The sequence below is a fragment of the Manacus candei genome, unplaced genomic scaffold, assembly GCF_025592945.1.
Source record: "Manacus candei isolate 608988 ecotype Guabito, Panama unplaced genomic scaffold, ASM2559294v1 h1tg000045l, whole genome shotgun sequence".
NCBI classification, from domain to species: domain Eukaryota; kingdom Metazoa; phylum Chordata; class Aves; order Passeriformes; family Pipridae; genus Manacus; species Manacus candei.
Window position 1 is genome coordinate 2,804,209 of NW_026138093.1, and position 20,212 is coordinate 2,824,420.

At 51.0% G+C, this 20,212-nt stretch overlaps 1 protein-coding gene and 1 pseudogene across 1 annotated transcript in view; one reads left to right on the forward strand and one right to left on the reverse strand.

The window, feature by feature from the left end:
• The window catches only part of LOC127474809 (uncharacterized), a 1,721,191-nt pseudogene that overhangs the window by 1,287,435 nt on the left and 413,544 nt on the right, over positions 1–20,212 (reverse strand).
• The window catches only part of LOC127474829 (zinc finger protein 850-like), a 151,199-nt gene that overhangs the window by 16,632 nt on the left and 114,355 nt on the right, over positions 1–20,212 (forward strand). Inside the window, 1 exon segment of the mRNA XM_051796132.1 lies at positions 12,122–12,709. Within this exon segment, the coding sequence (XP_051652092.1) occupies positions 12,122–12,709 (588 nt within the window).

Genomic DNA, 20,212 nt, shown 5'->3' on the forward strand with positions numbered 1-20,212 from the left:
TTTGTCAACAAATTCAATTTAAGGGATTACAGAATTGTGACCGAACCACTTTTGTCCCACACGTTTTAATGATTGGCAAAATGAGAGTATTTATATGAAAAGAATCATTTATTCTTACAAATGATCAGACAAAAGATCTTAATCAGAATTATTTACTACACAATACAAAGGCTAAAACTGCTAGTTGTACAGTATAAGATAGGATAGTGCACTATATTGAAGAAATTATTGAACAATTATATTAAAGCTAGCCAAAAGAAATAATTATTAAGTAGAGATCTGATGGAACTCACCAGACCAACGGTCATGGGGAGATTTCTTTTGCTCAACCTTGAGGAGTGTCCTTGGAGGGTGTCCCCACCCAAGGCAGGAATCTCCACACATCTACCCCAAGAAGGGCTGTGTTAGAAGAACCTGCCTGGATGAAAGGGGACTGGACTTCTATAGTAGGAAGGGATTGACTGCTCCTCACAAATGTACAGACCAGTTACCAGCTTCACTGTCCCATCCAACTTCCAAAAGCAGGATGTGTGTTTGGAGTTGGGTGAACCAGGCTGGTTTGAGCATCATTCAACACCAAAACCATTCCCATGGTGCCACCGGTAACTCTCAGATCTCACAGACAGCTTGCATGAGAGCTGGCACTGTTGGCATTGTCTGATGGGATTTTAGGCCTTATCAGGGTAGGCCCTCCTGCCACCAGGGCAGAGAGGTTGGCTGTGAAAGTCCATCCTGGAGATGCACAGGGAACCAAGAGTTGGGCTCCTGAGTGACATCCAACAATGGACAGGGGGATGGGACTGACCAGATGAAAGTGTCTCAGGTAGAGCACCTGGCACTTGGCCTTGTTGAACCTCCTCCAAGTGGCCTGGGCCCATGGATCCAGCCTGTCCAGATCCCTCTGCAGAGCCTTCCTGCCCTCCAGCACATCAACACTCCCCCCAGCTTGGTGTCCCCTGGGAACTGCCTGAGGCTGCACTCCATCCCCTTGTGCAGATCATTGGGAAAGAGACTGAAGTGCCCTGAGCCCAGTGCTGAGCCCTGGGAACACCAATGGATGGAACTCCATTGCCCACCACTCCTTGGGCCTGGCCACCCACACAGATGTTTGCCCAGTGAACAGATGCTGCAGAATTTGTTTGATAAAGGTCCTGTAAGCCCAGAATATTGGGATGAGTGCAGATTTAGCTCTGCACAACAGAGAAATTAATTCACTTTCTCTTTTCCTCCACTGTGGTTCAAGGGAACTTGTGACTTCAGTGTGTGACTCCCTGTGTGCAAAGGGCAAATATGGACAGAATCCAGGGCAGGGAGTGTTGGGGGCATCCTGGGATCTGTGCTTGACACAGAAGGTGTTTGCCATTGGTCTAAGACTATCTACTGTGCAAAGTGGACTTCAGTGGAGGCAATGTGGACTTAATACACAGCAGGGGAAGGTCTTCTGGTTTTTATTGAGCTGTGCCTTCCTCTGGTTTTGTTTGCTGGCATTAAATGAACATCCCTCTGTGTCTTGTGCAGCTCCTTCTCCAAGCCAAGCAGGTGGGAGTTGGTGCCAAGGAGCTGAAACCTGCAGGTCCAGCCTTGAGTGGAGGGAGCTCAGATTTGCCCAAGGTTGCTTGAAGTGCCAGGGGTTTGATGAGGGAATGGTGGGGTGGGGATAGGGATAAAGTCTGTTGGATTGTCAGACATAAATGGTCTTGGTTTTCTTATCTATTCAGACTGAATTAAGAATTGCTCAGGATCAGTATCGACTGGGGATTGCTGATATTAATGTTAAAACGGGAAAAAAATAAACGGGACATAAAAAAGGAAATGTTTTGTCATTGTTTCTTTAATACAATATATTCACTTGTAATGCAATTCTGAGATATGTCTAATTAACCACAAAAGAATTGAAGACTTGCAAGTAAATTATTCCCAGGGGCTTGTCTGGTTAAGATGCCAGCACTGAAAATAGAGTGTAGAGGAATGAGCAGACACGAAGACCATCCCTGGGGCTGGGGAAGCAGGAACTCAGAGTCACTGGTTCCAGGTGGAAAATGGACTGTGGAGTGTGGCTGTGAAATCTGTCTAAGAAACGACAACAGAATGGAAGATTTAAAAGTAAGTTGCTTCCAGAGTTTAGTCTCCTTAAGATATTTTGAATGTCAATGAGCCCTTTGGCACTGAATTCCTGAACTGAGGATCTGAAGACTGAGCAAGCCTCTAGAGAAGTCAAATTCCTCAGGAAACCTCCAAGTTGTTGAGGATGTCAGCAAGCCCCAGTGAGGCCATCACTGAAAAGAGAGTGTGGAGGGAATGAGCAGACAAGGAGACCATCCCTGGGGCTGGGGAAACAGGAACTCAGAGTCACTGGTTCCAGGTGGCAAATGGACTGTGGGATGTTTCTGTGAGAGCCCCTAATGGCTGTACTGGTTTCAGGGGCAGTACAGTTAAATTTCTTCCCCGTGGCTGGTGCAGGGCTATATTTTGGCTTTGTGCTGAACCCAGGGTTGATAATCACAGAATCACAGAATAGGCTGACTTGGAAGGGACCCACAAGGATCATCCAGTCCAACCCTTAGCCCTGCACAGGACCATCCCCAAGGGTCACACCAGGAGCCTGAGTGTACTATCCAAACTCTTCTTGAGCTCTGTCAGCCTTGGTGCTGTGCCCACTGCCCTGGGGAGCCTGTTCAGTGCCCAACCACCCTCTGGGGGAACAACCTCTTTCTAAGATCCAACCTAACCCTGCCCTGACACAACTCCAGGCCATTCCCTCAGTCCTGTCCCTGCTCCCCCCAGAGCAGAGCTCAGGGCCTGCCCCTCCTCTACCCCTGCCCAGGAATTGTACCTGCAGTGAGGTCTCCCCTCAGTCTCCTCTTCTCCAGCTGAACACACCAAGTGCCCTCAGTGTCCTCACACGCCTTCCCCCCAAAGCCCTTCCCCATCTTCCCTGCCCTCCTTTGGACACTCCCTAATGGCTCAATCTCTCCCTTCCATTGTGTCCCCCCAAACTGCCCCAATGGTGCAGGTGAGGCCGCCCCAGGGCAGAGCAGAGCGGGACAATCCCCTCCCTGGCCCGGCCGGCCATGCTGGGCCTGATGCCCCCAGGACAGGCTTGGCCCTCCTGGCTGCCAGGGCACTGCTGACTCAGGGCCAACTGGCCACCCACCAGCACCCCCAGGGCCCTTTCCCGGCACTACTTTCCAGCCTCTCCTTCCCAGTCTGTCCGTCCATGCGGGGTTGCCCCATCCCAGGGCAGAATCCGGCACTTCCCCCTGTTGAAGTTCTCAGGGCTCCTAAAGAGCCGGGAGGTCACGGGATGTCAAAGAGCCCCACGGAGCTAAAGGGACCCTTGGGACACTGTGGAACCTCATGGAATCAAGTGGCCACTGTGACACGTGGGGCCTCATGGAATCAGGGGAGCCCTGGGACACTGTGGAACCTCACGGAATCAAGGGGCCATTGTGACACTGCAGGGCCTCTTTAAACCAAAGGGGTTTGTGCTGGGCTGTCACAGGCCAGGGCAGGGGCAGCTGGAGAGCCCCTGGCCCAGCCATGAGTGACGGGCTGAGCCATCAGCTCCTGCTGAGAGAAGGGACCTCACAGGCCCTTCCGAAGGTGTTAACAGCGGGTCTATTGGCTCCCAGGATGAATATATTGACTCGGTAAGCTTTAGGGTGTATCCTTGATGATAAGGAAGTCAGTACACAGCCCTAATGGAGAAACAAAGCAGACTGTAAAGTTGGTAGGCCTAGGATGAGGGAACTACAATAAGGCCTTGAGCTTTGCTAAATGTATCACCAGTTGATCCTAGACAATGAAAACACTGTTGCTTGCTTAGCTAAAATGAGGTTATTGCTTGCTGCTAGCAAGGGGTATAAAAAGGCAGATGAGAAAATAGAGGCATCTTTTCTGCACACAACTAGACTCTTTGTGTCTTTATCGACCGTCACGACTCTACACCAACAGTTTTGTTATTGCTGGGCAGCACTTGCACAGCTCCAAGGCCTTTCCTGCCCCTGGTACGGCCACGCTGGGGAGGGAGCTGGGATTGCATGGGAGGGTGGGAGGAGACACACCTGGGACAGGTGACCCCCCTGACCCAAGAGCTGCTCCAGACCATGGACATCACACTCAGGGTGTGTAGGGGGGAACTTTGGAGTGATGGTGTTTGTCTACCCAGGTCACCGTTACTCGGGACGGGGCCCCGCTCTCCTGGAGGTGCTGAACACCTGCCTGTCCATGGGAAACTGGGAATGAATTCCTGGTTTGGCCTTGCACATGTGCACGTCTTTGACTCAACCCAGGAGTTTTGTCACTTCTACCCTTCTGATTCTCTGCCCCATCCCTGTGGTGGGGAGGGAGTGAGCGACTGTGCAGTGCTGAGTGCCTGGCTGACATTGCTAAACCTTGACAGATGGAAACTCCACAGGTCTCTGGGACCCTGTTCTAGTGCTGAACTATCCCCTTGGTGGGTTTTTAAAATTATTAATTATTTATTCTGTATGCCAAGTTACTCAAGCCTTACAGAACTCAGTGCAAGATTTCATAGCAGGGCAAGGTGCCCTTCATATCCTTTAGCTTTTTAAGCTGATTCCACACAGAAACACTGCCCATAGGCCATGAGGCCTAGCAAGGGATTTCTCAAACCCAAGGGGAGTCACCTCTCATGGGTTGTGTCACCTCTGGGGCTCATTGATGACTGACCACGATTGCACTGTTTCCCCTTAACATTACATTGGTCAGACCCAGCTTGAAGGAGCTCTTGGCATTGAACTCTTTTGGGGTACTGAAGGTGCTCTGGAGGACAAAGATGTCATGGCAGGGCAGGACATAACAGGAATGCCTCAGGACACCGTTCCCCTCCTGGAGGAGGAGGAAAGCCAGGCTGGACACGTGGTTTTGTTGGAGTGAATATGGGGTGCTTTGTTCAGGCAACCACATACCCCAGTGGGACTTACAGCATTTGGGACCATTTTACACCCTCTGTAGGATCACTTTGTCCATAGGAGTCTCTTCAAGGCCATTCTCACTTCCTCACTCTTCAGGCTATAGATGAGAGGGTTAAACATGGGAGTCACAACTGTGTCAAACAGGGCAGAGTGTTTGTCAGGATCTCCAGAATCCCTCGAGTAGACGACTTTAAGTAGACGACTGTGGCTGAGCCATAGAAGAGTGTCAGCACCCCGAGGTGTGAGGAGCAGGTGGAGAAGACTTTGTGCCTGCCCAGAACTGAGGGGATTTTCACAATTGCCCTGATAATTTGAATGTAAGACAGAACTATTAAGCAGAAGGGAAGGATTAAAAAAACCAGGGTGATGGTGTGCAGCCCCACTTGGTTCCAGAATGTGTCTGCACAGGCCAGGTCCAGCAGTGGGGGGATGTCCCAGAAGAAGTGAGGAAGGTCACGGGATGCACAGAAGGGCAAAGGGAACAGCTGGTAGGTCTGTCCTGCCTGCACTGGTGCCACAGCCCCCCAGGAGCCCAGCAGCAGCCTGGTGCAGAGCCCCTGCTCATGGCCAGGGGACAGAGCAGGGGGTGGCACATGGCCATGGAGTGCTCGTAGGCCATGGTAGCCAGGAGAAGGCTTTGGGTGCTGCCCAGCAGAACCAGGAAATACAGCTGGGCAGCACAGCCAAGGAAGGAGATCCTGCCATCTGCCCTCAGGAGACACACCAGCATTTTTGGCAGTGACAGAGGTGTAGTAGACCTGCAGGAAGGACAAGTTCCTCAGGAAGAAGTACATGGGGCTGTGCAGGCTGGAGTCCAGCACAGTGAGGAGGCAACCAGGCTGTTCCCTGCCAGCACCACCAGGTAGATGAGCAGGAACACCGTGAAGCACAGGCCCTGCAGGCTGGAGTGGTCACAGAATGCCAGAAGAACGAATCCAAATCCAACAGTGTGGTTCTCCAAGCCTTTTCTTTGGGACATTTTCCCTCTGCAGAGCAATCCTGTGGCCTGTCCGCCACCACCCCCACTTCAGGCCTAGAGAAAGGCTCCACACACCAGCACACACGGGACTGCAGGAGGAGGGGAGCTGGAGCAAGCTCTGCAGGAAGGTTTGGGAATCCAGCAGGGGCTGTTTGCTGCAGGGAGGTTTGCAAAGGGAGGGAAGAACAGAATCCATGAGCCTGCATGACCCGGATTTGCCACAGAGATAAGGGAATCTTGACTTGTCTGGCCAGAGGGGATTTTATCAAATAGAATGCCTGGGGATAGAGGAGAAAAAAAGGAAGGAAATGCATAAATACCAACCCCTTGCAGAACAGTCTGGCTTACATTCCTTGTCCAGATGTTTAATGCATTTAATGTAAGAATGAGAAGAAAGAGGGTGAAAAAGGAGAAAAGTGATGAAAATGGGGAAGCAAAGCAAGGTAAGGCAAGGCAAGGGAAGGAGAAGCAATCCAAACAAAGCAAGGCAAGGCATGGCTCAGTTCTTAGACCTTGGTGAGAGAGATTAATCCCAGCTCTCCTCACATGTGGGAGCTCATCCCCTGGCGCTCTGTCAGCACACCAAGATCTGGGAGACTGTCCAAGATCTGAATCATTCACCTTCACATGGTGAGGGGTGAATCCCATTGGAAGTAAACCAGGCTTCTCTCTTCCAGGGAATCTAGTGGCTCTGATGCATCCATGGGCATTTTAGCAGGACAGGGAAGCAACGGTTTATGCAGAAATAACAAGAGTTCCTAACTGTACTAAGAGACAGGTTAATGCAAGCAGTGCCAGTGTGCCCTGCAGTTTTCAGTCATCCAGAGAAGAAAGTGGTTCAAAGAGGGTGATCTCCCCACCATACCTGATTTGCCTGAACAGATCAGGTTTTTATAACTTCTGAGAGAGTCACTGATAATCCAACATTCCCGACCTTGCTGCTCTGTCCCTTGGATTCCTGAGCCCTCACAAATCCAGCCCAGAACCCGCTCACTCCCATCCCAGCCCTGCAACACTCCCCAGTGCCCTGCAAGCCCTGGCAGAGGCCCAGCAATGCTCCTGCTGCCTGGGGAGCTGAGCCCTCCCTGTGCATTCCCCACCCTCCCAGAGCACAGGGACTCCCTGCAGGGCTCACTGGCAGGGGGGGAGCTACAAGGCAGCAGCTCCTCCATCGCAGGTGCCTTCTAATAAAGCCACAACTCAGCTGAAAAGGGGTTTCAGGAACTCACTTTGGCCTGGGGAGGGAATGTCCTCTCCCAGGCGAGGGCTGAGGATGCTGCTGTGTCTCAGCCAGCACTAACACCCATTGAGAAGTCTTCTTAAACCCTGAGGTGTCACTGATGACAATAGCAGGTCAGAAAAAAATCAAGTATCCAATTAGCCAAGGGACAAGCACAGGGCATTTTTTCAAGAGAAAAATCTGAATTCACACAAACGTCATCCTAATACTTCGCTTATTTTCCCAAGGTATTTGTGCCATTTTCCTGTGAGTTTTATCTGTCTCATAGAGATGTCATTCAAAATTCCCAAGATCAAATTAAAGTTTGCATGAGAGAAAAGTCACCATGATTGTTTTCTAATCTACCAACTTCATAACATAAATATACAGAAAAATTAAATATTCCTATTTAAAACCAAAAGTAATCACTGAGATACCCACATATATTTTAATTTAATGCTTTAACTCAAAGCAACCATTCCCATGCAGATTATCCACATATGAGCAATCCCTCCTTGTTCCCAAATGTTGTCAAAGATGCAGCCTCCTCTTTTTAACTCTCAGGTGTCTCCATGCTCCAAAGATCTCGAGTGGAGCCCAAAGCAAGCCAGTTTTGCTCCCAGGAACCTGCCAGAGCCCTTCTTAGGTGGTGCCAATCTCACAGGCAGCGTTTCCCAAAGCTGGAGGAAGCCTGAAAAGGAAGGAAACTTCCCCAAACCGAGCCAGGCTTTTCTCAGCACCTGAGCTGCTGCCCAGAGCCTTTGCCTCCCTGCACCCACAGCCTCCAAGGATCTGCTGGAGAGTCCCTGGGGAGGCTTTGTCAGGAATGGCCCTCAGGGGGCTCCTTAAAGTTTCAAGGGACTGCAAGGTTTTCAGAGCAATTTGGGGTTTTGATTTTGCATTTTTGAGAGGTTTGTGCAACCATGTCCTCCAATTATCTGCTGTAACAAGTCCCTTGAGAGCCTCAGACAGTGACAACCCTCAGTGGGGCTCATTAATGCTTCAAGGCACTCAGGGTTTATTGAGGTGCTTTTTTTGACACTGAGCCTCTGAGAGGTTTGTTCAGCCGTGGCCTCCAATGACCTGCTCTAATTAGTCCCCTGAGAGACTCTGTCGGTTGTGACACCCGGTGGGGCTCGTTAATGCTTCAGGGACTGCAGGGTTTTCACAGGACTTTGTGTTCTGCTTTCCACACTGAGTCTCGGAGAGGTTTGTGCAATCCTCTGCAATTACCTGCTCTAATGAGTCCCTTGAGAGGCTTTGTCAGTTGTGACACTCTGTGGGGCTCATCATTTCTTTGAAGTAGTTCAGTTTTTAAGGGCACTTTGGCTTTTGCTTTTGACACAAAGTCTGTGACAGATTTGTGCAATCATGGCCTGCAGTGGTCTCCTTCAAGGAGTCCTTGAGGAGCCTGGATTGGGAATGGCCCTCAGTGAGACCCATTAATGCTTTGAGATATGTTGAGATTATCTTCTGACTTGGACTCATGGAAAGGTCTCCTCTCTCTCAGAGGAGAACCTCACCTGAGGTTCAAGGACTCAGTGCCAAGTGCACCGTGGGGACCACGGGGCTCCTTAAAATCAATCAAGTGCTAAGAAACCACAGCTCTGCCTTGATTTTCCTCTAGTCGAGTGCAGTTAATCAGGAAGTTTTCTTAATACGCAGAAATACTTCAAAGAGGTTCTGATAAACATGCATTCTTATTTTCAAGGGTGTAGTTTCTTACTTTTCTCCTTTGAAAAGAGTTGATTGCAGCTTTCTCTAATTGATTTTGATCCAGGGTCTCTCCTAAGGAGGTTTGGACTGGCTGGAGCTTTCCCTTGAGGTCTGACACAGTGTGGACAACCTTGCTCCATATTTCCCAACTCCATCCTGTCTCTGCTCAGTCTCCTGGGTCCTGCTTTGCTCACAGAACTGGCTGCACACAGCAAAGAGGGCTTTTTCTTCTTTTTTTGCCACAATCTGAAACTCATGAGGTTCACCTTTGGTAACAGACACTCCTCAGCTGTGAGCCAAGTCCCTGCTGCCAGCAATGAGGTTCAGCTCCCCCAAGGCAAAACCGTGCCAGAAATGTTTTAGACACCCAGAAAGTGAAATAATAAACACGAATAAAGAGTTGGTACTGGGGGGACACTTGGGGATCCTGAGGGGCACTTATGGGGCAGTTTTAGGGGGACATTTAGGGGACACTTAGGCATCCAGGGGGGCGCTTCAAGGTCGGGGACCGTACTGGGGCTGGATGCCTGAAGAATGAACACACAGCCCTGGAACCATTGGATCTCCTGGATGATTGAAGTGCCTCTAATAGAAGGTGCGTGGCCTGCCTGCCCCTCCCGCCGAGCACCAGCTCCATCTCCTGCTCCTGCCCAGCGGCTTTGCAGAAATCCAGGGCTGGCTGTGGATTGAAGGCTGTGGCAAGGGACAGGATGCAGTTGCTTCACTTTCCACCCTTGATGTCTCAATGTCTGTGATCTTAGGAACCCTCACAAACCTGGAACAAGGCAGATTATCTGTTTTTGTAAGATATGTACATGGAGATTGTTTTGATCTGTGTTTAAATCGTCCTTGAATAAAAGAACTAATAGAAAACTATGTAAAAAAAAAAGGAAAAGGGAAAAATAAGAAAAACGAAAATTAAAAAAGGGAGAAAAGAGATAAAAAGGAGAAAAAAGAGAAAAAAAAGAAAAATAGGAAAAAATGAGGAAAAAAAAGAACAAATAAAAAAGAGAAAAAAGAAAAAAGAGAGAGAAAAAAGGGAAGAAAAGAAAGAAGAAAGAAAAAAGAAAGAAAAGAGAGAAAGAAAAAAAGAGAAAATAAAAGAAGACAGAAAAACTAAAAACCAAAAAAAGTCCGATCCTCCCCCGCCGCAAAGACTACAACTCCCACAATGCCCCGCGCAGGCGGGGGGCGGGCAGGGGCCGTGGCCGCGCGCTGATTGGCTGCGGGGCGGGTCTGTAAAGGCGGAGGGCGCGCGGAGCGAGCGCCATTTTGGCCTCGTGGTCGGGAGTGAGGAGGACTCGCCTGCGGCCGCTGCACTTCGCTGGGTGAGTTGGCGGGGGGGCGGCGAGAGCGGGGTCTGGGGATCCCCTCGGGGGCTGCGGGGAGCGCGGGTGTGATTGGAAAGGCTGGAGGGCTCGGGGGGGTTTAGCGGGGGGGTTCGGGGGTTCCCGGGGACGTTTTGAGGGGTCCCTGAAAGGACTCGGGGGGGAGGTTGAAGGTCCCTGGAGGGTTTTGGGCGGCTCTGATGGGAGTTTTGTTTTCTGAGAAGATTTGGGGTGTCCCAGGTGGGCTTTGGGGCTCTCTGGGGAGGTTTTGGGTTCCTGGGAGGCTTTGCGAGGACCTTCGAGGCAGTTTTGGGGTCTCTAGGGGGTTTAAGGTGTCCCAGACAGTTTTGAGGGCCCGTGGGGGGGGTTGAGGGTCCCTGAATGGGCTTGGGGAGTCTCAGGTGGGTTTTGTGGGTCACTGAGAGGGTTTAGAGGGTGCTGGGGAGGGATGAGGGGTCCTTGAGGAGGTTTCAATGGGTCCAGGGGGGAATTTCAGGGGTTTTGAGGGGATTTTACAGGGTCCCCTAAAGCCCAGCATTGGGTTTCAAGGGATCCTCCAACCCCCAGGGGAGGGGTCCTAGGGATGCCCCCAAAAATCCGGGGTGGGAAATGTACCACATCCACGTAAGGGGATCCCAGTGCCCCCAGTATATCCCAGTGACCTCCCAGTGACCCTCAGTATGGCCCAGTAACCCCCTCAGTGACCAGCCAGTGTGTCCCAGTGACCTCCCACTGCCCCCCAGTATGGCCCAGTGATCCTGCAGTGAGCACCCAGTAACCCCCAGTATGGCCCAGTAACCTGCCAGTGTCCCCCCATGTGTCCTGGTATCCCCAGGTAACTCCCCAGTGCCCCCCAGTGTGCCCCAGTTCCCCCCCAGTCCCTCCCAGTGCCCTCTCAGAGGACCCCTGAAAGCCTGGTGAGGGGGGGCACGGAGAAGGGGGAGCCTGGACTATGGGGACCCCTGGGATCCCCTAGGACAACAAAGTGGAGAACCTGGAGAGGGGGAATTTCTGGGAATGCAGTATCCCGAAGGCGAGAATCAGAGGAGAAGGGAGCCTTGGGACCCCCAACACTCCCAGCATCTCTAGGTAGAACCCCCAGCATCCCAGACAGGAGAGACTCTCTGAACCATAAAGGGGGGAAACCAGAGAAGGGGAAATCTTAGGAGAATTTTTTTGGGCTCATCTTCATATTTTAGAGTATTTTTTAGGTGAATCTCAACTTTTTTCAGTTTGGGGGGGCAGGAGTCTTCTCACTCTTTCTTATAGGCTTTTGCCTGAATCTCGATGATTTGGGGTTTTCTGGGCTGAGTCTTGGTGTTTTGGAGGTTTTTATGGACACAGGATGTCCGGTGAGTTCTAGAGATGGACTTGGGCAGGAGGAACCCCCAAGCCAACGTGCTCAGCCCTTGTTTTCCCCCCCTTCAGGATTTGTCCTTCCCAAAGCTTGGGCGGATGGAGGAGGAGGCTGCGAGGAAGAGGAAGATGCCTTGGGCCCCCCAGGCAGGTGAGGAGGAAGTCAGTGTCCCTTTGGGCGGGTGTTGTGCTGGCTCTGTCAGCCCAGCATGGCCCCGGCTGCAGGACAACCCCGCTGGCGCCGCCGTCCTGCCGGGGCCGGAGTTGGGGGGATGTCCTTGGCCTTCCCTGTGGGCCGGAGGCAAATCCCCTGCCTGTCCTTCTTGCTTCCTGCCCCAGGCCCCGAGCTGAGGAGGGAGAGCGCGGAGGACAAATCCCCCCGTGAGACCCTGGTGGGAGAGGCCGTTTTGAAGGGCTCCCCGGCGCAGGAAGGCAGCGGGGAGGAAAAGGGCCGGAGATCCCCCCGCAGGAGGGGCTCCAAAGCCAGCCCAGGGTGCTCTGAGGAGGAAAGAGCCAGCCTGTGCCGGGAAGGCGGCCGGAGCTTGAGGGGGAGCTCTGAGCTGGTGGTCCCTGAGCAGCCTCCCAGCAGGGAGAAGCCCTTCAGGTGCTTGGAATGTGGGAAGAGCTTCAAGAGGAGCACCACCCTCCTCACCCACCAGCACATCCACACTGGGGAACGTCCTTACAGGTGTGGGGAATGTGGGAAGAGCTTCAGTGACAGCTCCACCCTTCGCAAACACAAGCACATCCACACCGGGGAACGACCCTACCCATGTGGGGAATGTGGGAAGAGCTTCAGTGACAGTTCCACCCTTCGCAAACACAAGCACATCCACACTGGGGAACGTCCTTACATGTGTTGGGAATGTGGAAAGAGCTTCAGGGACAGCTCCAACCTTCCTAAGCACCAAGTCATCCACACTGGGGAACGGCCATACACGTGTGGGGAATGTGGGAAGAGGTTTCAGACCAGCTCAGATCTCCTCAGGCATGAGCGGACGCACACGGATGAGAGGCCCTTCCGCTGCACCGACTGCGGGAAGGGCTTCAACCAGAACTGCAACCTTGTCACCCACCGGCGCATCCACACCGGGGAGAGGCCCTACAAGTGTGGGGAGTGTGGCAAGAGCTTCACCCACAGCTCTAACTTGACCAGACACCAATGGACCCACCAGTAAGAGAAGCCCCACCAGTGCCCCGACTGCAGGAAAAGCTTCGGCCGCTACTTCCACCCCGAATGAAGCCCCTGATGGGGAGGCAACCCCTGGAGTCCAGTGACTGTCAGTCCATCCCTTTTGACCACAAAGGACCAGTCCCCTTTCCCAGGGGCAGGTTCTGACAACAGAACCCTTCTTGGGGGGTGTGTGGAGATTCCTGTCTTGGCTGGGGACCCCCCCAGGGTCACTCCTGGAGGTTGAGAGCAGAGATCTCCCCACCAGCGTTGGTCTGGGGGAGTTCCATCCCTCTCTAATTAAGAATTTCTCGTTTTGTGGCAGCTTGAGTAGAATTGCTTCAACAATTGCTTTAGTGTAGAGCACTGTCCTATCTTATCCTGTACAGGTAGTTTTAGTGTATATATTGTGCACTAAGTAATTCTGATGAAGATCTTTTGTCTGATCATTTGTATCCCTAAATAAATTCCTTTTTATCAATAGATCTGATTTGCCATCAATAAAACCTAGGGGACCAAAGTGATTCAGTCACACTTCTGTAATTCCTCTAAACTGAAACTGTTGGCATGATCCAAGGTTGAGATTGGATCCAGCAGCCCCCAGCACCGTACAGTAAGTTGGGAGCTCAGAGGGGCCACCCCCCTTTCCCAGCCCTCCTGTGCCCAAAGGCTCCCATGGGACCGTTTATCCCACCACACTACCCCTGCTCTTTTACCCTTCTCCCTGTTCCTCCCACTTTTTCATAGTCCACTCAATCCCCAGCTCCAATTAGGATCACTCTGGGGGTCCCAATCCCCATTTTTCTCCCCTCTCTCACCCCTTCCACATCATCTCCCCACTCCCCAGCCCTCTCATGCTCAGTTTGGGGGTCCCACCCTCCTCTTTCCCCACTCTCCTGACCTCTCCCACTTATTTCCCATCATTCTCAATGGTCCCCCCCTCCACTTTTTGGGGGGTCTCACTCCCCTCCCACTCAGTTTGGGGTCCCACTACCCCTTTATCCCCTCTAACCCCCCCTTTTCCCACCGACCTCCCCCTTACCACCCCCCGCTCACCTAAGAACTCCTCGCCTGCAGCTGGGGAGGCTCCCAGCACCACCAGTGCCCAGAGAAGTCCCCCCAGAAAAGGGGTTGGGTGAGGTCCTGGGTGGGCTTTGAGTGTGTTTGGGGGTCCTCGGGGAGCTCTAAGAAGGTTTTGAGGGGTTCCCAGCACCTTTTGGGATGAGCTGGGTGCCTACTGAGGGGCAGGTGCCCTCCCAAAGCTCCCCCAGAGTGGGTTTACACGGGGGAAACAGGGGAGTCCCTATTCCCGATCCATCCCGGAGCCAGTTCTGCCCCCCCCAAACTCGGCTCCACCCCTCGTGATCCACCCCCCCTCCCCCACTGCCCCCCAATAACAGGGACTGGGGAGAACTGGGAAGCTTTCCTGGGATCAGGAGTGGCAGCAGGGGAGGGGGGGGACACACGACCCCCCAAAATCCTCACAGGGACAGGGGGGTCCAGGCTGGGCCCGAGGCCCCGGGGAGGGGCTGCGGCCGCCGCCGGCTCAGGAGCTCTGTGGGGAGAGAAAAGGGGGTGACAGCGGGGTGGGGGGTCCCCGGGGGGGCACAGACGCTCTGGGGGGACACACGACCCCCTGGGACCCCCCTCACCTTCTGGCGCAGGTAGAAGCCGAGCCCCAGCGCCAGGGAGACGAAGGCCAAGAGGAAGCCCCCGGCCCCTCCTTGGCAGCAATTGCTCAGGCTGATGGAGCCCGGCAGGGCCGGGGCCGCCGGCGGTGTCCGATCCCGACAGGAAGCGGGGAGGGCCCCGGGGAGCGGCGGCGGCGGGCGGGGCCCTGGGGGAGCCGCCCCGAGGGGTCCCCGCCGCCCGGGGCACTGAAGGAGCCGCCCCGGGACGGGCCCTGGCGGGGGTCGCCAGAGAGGGGGGCGAGCTCGGAACAGAATCAGCTCCGGAGAATAAACCGAGGGAAACCAAAGGGCCGCGCCGGGGGAGTCTCCGCCGCCCCGGAGCTGAAAGAGCTGCCCCGCGGGACGAGCGAGGAGGGGCGGCGGGGAAACAGTCGCCCGGGGTGTGGCGAGGGAGGCGGGAATGGGATAAAAGAGAGAGAATAGAGGGAGAAATCGCTTTGTTCCCCCCCTCCCTCCTCACCCCAGCTCCCTTTTGTATACAGATAAAAGCAGGGATCGACATGTGCTTCCCTTCCCCCTTTTCCCGACAGGGGAACTGAAAACAAAAAAGAAAACCAGGACAAAGAGAGAGAGAAAAGCCAACTCTGGAAAACTATTTGGTCTTAGATAAGTTGTGCTGCCAAAGGAAACTCTGACTCCAGGGGTGCCCAAGCGGCGGCAGAGCCCCCACCCTGCCCACTCCCACACTTCAGCCCAACATTGGGGTTTTCCCCTCCCTGGCACTGCCCAGTCCAGCCCCTCCCTGGTCCCCCCATCTCCCTGCCCCTGCCCCAGCCCAGCAGAGCAGCACACTCAGGTCTGGCCCTGCAGCAGGACATGGAGGCCATGGAGCTCAGGGACAGGCCCTCTGGGGCTGCAATGCTCAGCACATCATCAGCTCAGGCAGCTCCTGCAGCCCCAGGGCCAGCCCCGCTCCCCAGCACAGCAGCAGAGAATCGGCCCCGGGCTCCTCAGGCCCCATTTGCCATCTCCAGGGGCACTGGCCACCACCAGCACCAGCTGGAGCAGCCTCAGCCCCTCAGCCCCCACAGTGGGACCCTGAGGGCAGCACACGGACTCCAGGGAGAAACCAGCAAGGCAAGGACCCTCTGGAGAGCCTGGTCCTTGGCCTTCTTCTTGAGAGCCCTTGAGAAGAAGAGCTGAGGCTTCAGGCTGTGCCCGGAGCAAATGGAGCCCCTTGTGTGGTGGAAAGAGTGCAGTGGAGCCCAGCTCATGCCAGCAGTGCCATGGCCACAGGACTGACCCAGCCCAGCCCAGGGACCAAGGCCCAGAGCACTGAGGCCTCACCGAGGCCCAGAAGGGGAGGGGGGCAGGAGAAAAAGAGCAGCTCTCAACAGGCCAAATGCTGCTGCTCCCTGGCACTGCTGCTGGGCTGGGACTCTGTTTCCATGCCCCTCTGCACACAGGCACTGCCCTGCCAGACTCATCAGAGGTCTCAGAAGATTGAACTCAGAGAAACAAGTCACTGAAGGATCCTTGACTTTGTTTCAATGCATTCCTCATTTACACAGATTCTGGGTCAAATTGAAGATGTAGACAGTGACCCAGACATGGGATGAATAATCAATATTCACTGTACACAACTTTATCCCAGGAGAAAAAACACATGAAAACCCTGACCCAGCACCACAAAAACCTGAGCAGGCAGGCTGGGACAAGGAGTCCCATTCTGAATGCTATGGAAGAGAAAACAGGCAGTTTGTGCCTTCAGAAAAGCATCCAGCCATCATTTTCTGCAGGGCATCCTTGAAGCAAAAGATTTCTTAGGACAGATGCCAGAGCTTGGCAGCAGGCTGTCCTTCTCAGCTTGGAAAATCTCTGCTGACTTACCTAACAATGGTACAACCCCCCCACTTTAATGTTGTCAAACAGCTGCATCTGCAGGATTCATGTTCCAGCATTACCTAATGCACAATTATCACACCTCATTTTAAAATTAAAGGGGAGGGAAAAAAAAAGTGGGGGGGTGGGGGGAGACTCCCCACCCCAGTCATCCATCAAGTGTACATCCTGGCCACTGCTCCCAAGAAATTTAATATATGCTAAAGAGATATAAAAAGACATCAAAAGCTTTCAGAAATGAAAGTGCTTCAGAAGCTAGATTTTAATATTACTAAGTGGGGTTTTGCCCAATTTAAAGTTGCCTGAAATGCCAGGATACTGCATTTTGGAAGCAGCAGCAGCTCACATATTGCCTTGTATAAGTGGCTGAAGTGTATTGCTGGTTCCAAAGCTAGACTATCATCATCTGTGGATAAATCAATAAATAAAAACTGGCAATCCCTACCAACCCTGCTGCCTTGAAGCACTCTTTTCAAGTGAGGCCTCCACAGGAAAAAGAAAGTGAAGACCACTTTATTTTTATTATAGTGCTTTCCCCAGGCAGGAATTTTTATTTCAGGTAGAATCTTTGAACCATTACATTTTCAGTGAGGCATTTTTATATTTACAGTTGACATCTTCATAGAGGAATGAAACCTTTGAGCAACAGCTCTAAAGCATGAAGGTTGCCTGCAGTAAATACTTAAATTATTTTACATCCCAATGGAGCCTGTTGTTTTTAGCTAAAATTTATTAAACATTAAATCAATGACCTTTCTTTCACTGAAAACCTGCCCTTTGGAAAACTAACTTTCCCAAGAAACATATTTGGGCGAATAAATACCAAACAAAGGGCTATTGAAATCTAAACATTTTGTCCATTTATAGCTTGTGAACATTTAGTTCCTAAATTCCCAACTGCTACCTAATGTACAGAACAGTGGTACCTTGGTTGAATCACATATCATTGATTTCAGAGTGTCACAGGGATCTCATTGACAGGAATCAATTAGAATCCAAAATCAATCAAATATGTTCATGCACTATCATTCATTGAATTTGAATATCCCCAAATTAATTGTAAGCATGTGAAAGAACCTGGAAATAAATTTTGAACAGGTACAAAAATAAAAATGAGTAAACTTTGAGAAGACAGTAGTGCATCTGAGCATGTTTCATGCCTGCTGGGGTAAGTTAATGGTGAATCACACCTTCCCTTCCCAGCACAGGCTGAGATATATTCTTTTTGGAACATGAAAATACCCAGGGACTGAAGGCAGAGGGCACACCAGTCAATGATCCAGCATTATTTTATGAACAGCCTGTTACACACCCAATATCAAACATGCTGCCAGGATATTACAAAATGCACAAGGATGTGACACTCTGAAAAACTGCACATTGTAAGTGAGCCACTGCACTTCAGGGAGAAAGAAAGGAGAGAATTCCTGAATCTCTACCAAAAGCAGGAATAGATGTGGCCACTTATCCAAGGAACTGGTATTGTTGCTGAGGACTCCTCTCTGAACACATTCACCTGTCATTCTGTCAAGGTAATAAATCCTTCCACTCATCACAGCACACTCAAAAGCCTCCTGCTATTTAATTTCAGTGGAAAAATGGCCCAAAGTGTCTAAAACATTTCCTTTTGCTCATGTAAAAGTGCTGGCATTTCACTTCCTTCCTGATAAGCCAGTGCCAATGGATGTGATTATTCTTTTCTTATTCAAAGCATATCAGTAGTTCCAAAGCACTCTCCATCTTATCAGGTGTCTGAACAGCACAGTTACTGAAAACAGTTTGTCCTGCTCCTCTCTCCTTCTGCCAGGCTATCAGATAAACCCAACTAACTCTCTGTATTTACACCCAATCAAACATAAGCTGTGTCTTCAACCCACTGTAGCCTGTTTCTGGCATGTTACAGGTTTGCTGCTTTACATCAGTTGTACCCAAAACAGCAGCAGTGAATTAGCTTAGAACAAAAGGGACACAGGATAGGAAGAAAAAAGAGAAACATTTTGTGAAGTAAGAATGATCCCTCTCATCTCAGCAGTTCATAGGTATTTATCTGGTGCTACTTGAAAAAGAGCCTGGAAGCAGTAGGATTCAAATGCATTCAAAACAGACCTGACACAGGCCCCAAGAGTAGAGAAATATTTTTTTGTTTATTTTATTCTCCTGTCCTCTAGGAACTGTCTCTGATTTGCAAGGGGTGAGAAAGTGAAAGAAAGGAAAATGGTTACAGAATCTGAAAGCGTTTAAATGCCTTTACTAATTTTGTCAGTAACAAGACTGATTTTCATGATCCAACCTTCATTTGGCACTAAAAGACCCCCACAAAAACAAACTAAAAAAACACTCTCTCCCAGACAAGCCTCTCAGCAACTCTCCTTTTCATTGTATCTCAGACACAGAATTTTCAGTACTGACTACTGAGGAATAACACAAGATCAACTCCTTCAGAAGGGCCAGGGCTTTGAGGGTTTTGCTTCCTGCCCAGCCCTAGGGAATAGGCACAGCATCTGCCTTCCTTCTTCTCAGGATGACAGGATATCCTCGGGATGAGCCCAGTGTTGGAAGAGTTAAACATTAACCTGGCTGTGCCCTGGGCACTCTCAGCTGGCTAAATGAAAAGTTCTGGAATGCAGGGAGAAATCCTGAGTTGCAGCTCTGTGATTAAGTACAGCCTTCTTTAGAAGCTAAAGCTCCAGCCCCTGAGTGGAGGATCCTTCCCACCACTTCTCCCACTGACAGTCCCCCTGAGCAATAAAATACTAACTCAAACATAAAAGGACAGTGGCATTCATCCTCCACAAAGACAGGACCAAATCCTGCAGCCAATTTGATGACAGAAAAAAAATTTAAAAGGAAATAAAGAATACAGAGAAAATTGCTTGATCCTTAATTACATTTCCAGTATATGGAGAACTACACAAACTGTCAGTAGCAGAGTGCTGAGAGTACATAAAGGAGTGTGATTTCACCATTTTGTTAAATATTGGTTTTACTAGATTTTCACATCTTGTATTTCTTTGAAAATATTCACTTGTGAGATTGAAAAAAGTGTTTATTTCAAAAACAGCTCTAGAAACCAACCCAGAAATAGGGGGAAAGGGGTGAAAGAGCAGCAGTCACACATACAAGAATGGTCTGAATAAAGCAAGTCACCTCCTGCCCACCCACCCTGGCACCTGCTGGGAAGGAATTTTGCAAATGCTTAGGAACAAGCTGGCACTACATTTTAGATATGACTTTTTCATCTCTACATCTACAGGACTTTAAACTGTTTCATGTCTGTAAGGGGGGTACTTTTGAATTAGATGATCAATGGAGCATAGAGGCGTGAGAAAGAAATCATATTAGGATGTGAAACCAGCCAGAGTATGGTACAATGTAACTTCATGGCACAAGCGAATTGGAAGGTCCATTGTGCTTTTTAGCAAGTCAGCCTGATATCCCCTATTATCAGAGCTGAGTTCTTCCTTGGTTTTGCTACCTATTGCAAGATAGATACATCTACCCTTGAAACACAATGGTAGAGGTCATACACAGGGGTGAGAAAGATGCTGGTGAGAGGCAGATTCTGTGGGCAGGGGTCGCTGGCCCCTTGCCCTACAGCAGGGCATGCACAGACTGTTGCTATCAGGTGATGAACAGGCAGGATTTGGCTGCCACTCAGGCATCACCTTATACTGGGTACTGGCCCTACGTGGTGTAATGTAGAGCTGATAAAATGGGGTGTCAGGACTGCTGGGGTGAACGATCCTCATCCTGCCATGGAGACTGTGTTGCTCCGCGGGGATGCCCGCTAAGCACGGGCACCGACCAGCTGCTGCAGATCCTGGCAGCCCTGGCCTGTCTGTGTGGGTAAGCACAGTTTATTGACAGGAAGCAACTGAGAAAGCAAATGTTTTATATCCTTTTTTAATATCCTTGTAATTCTCTTTTTACTAGTTAATACTGTATTAAAAGCCACTCGTAGTATTGTTTTAAT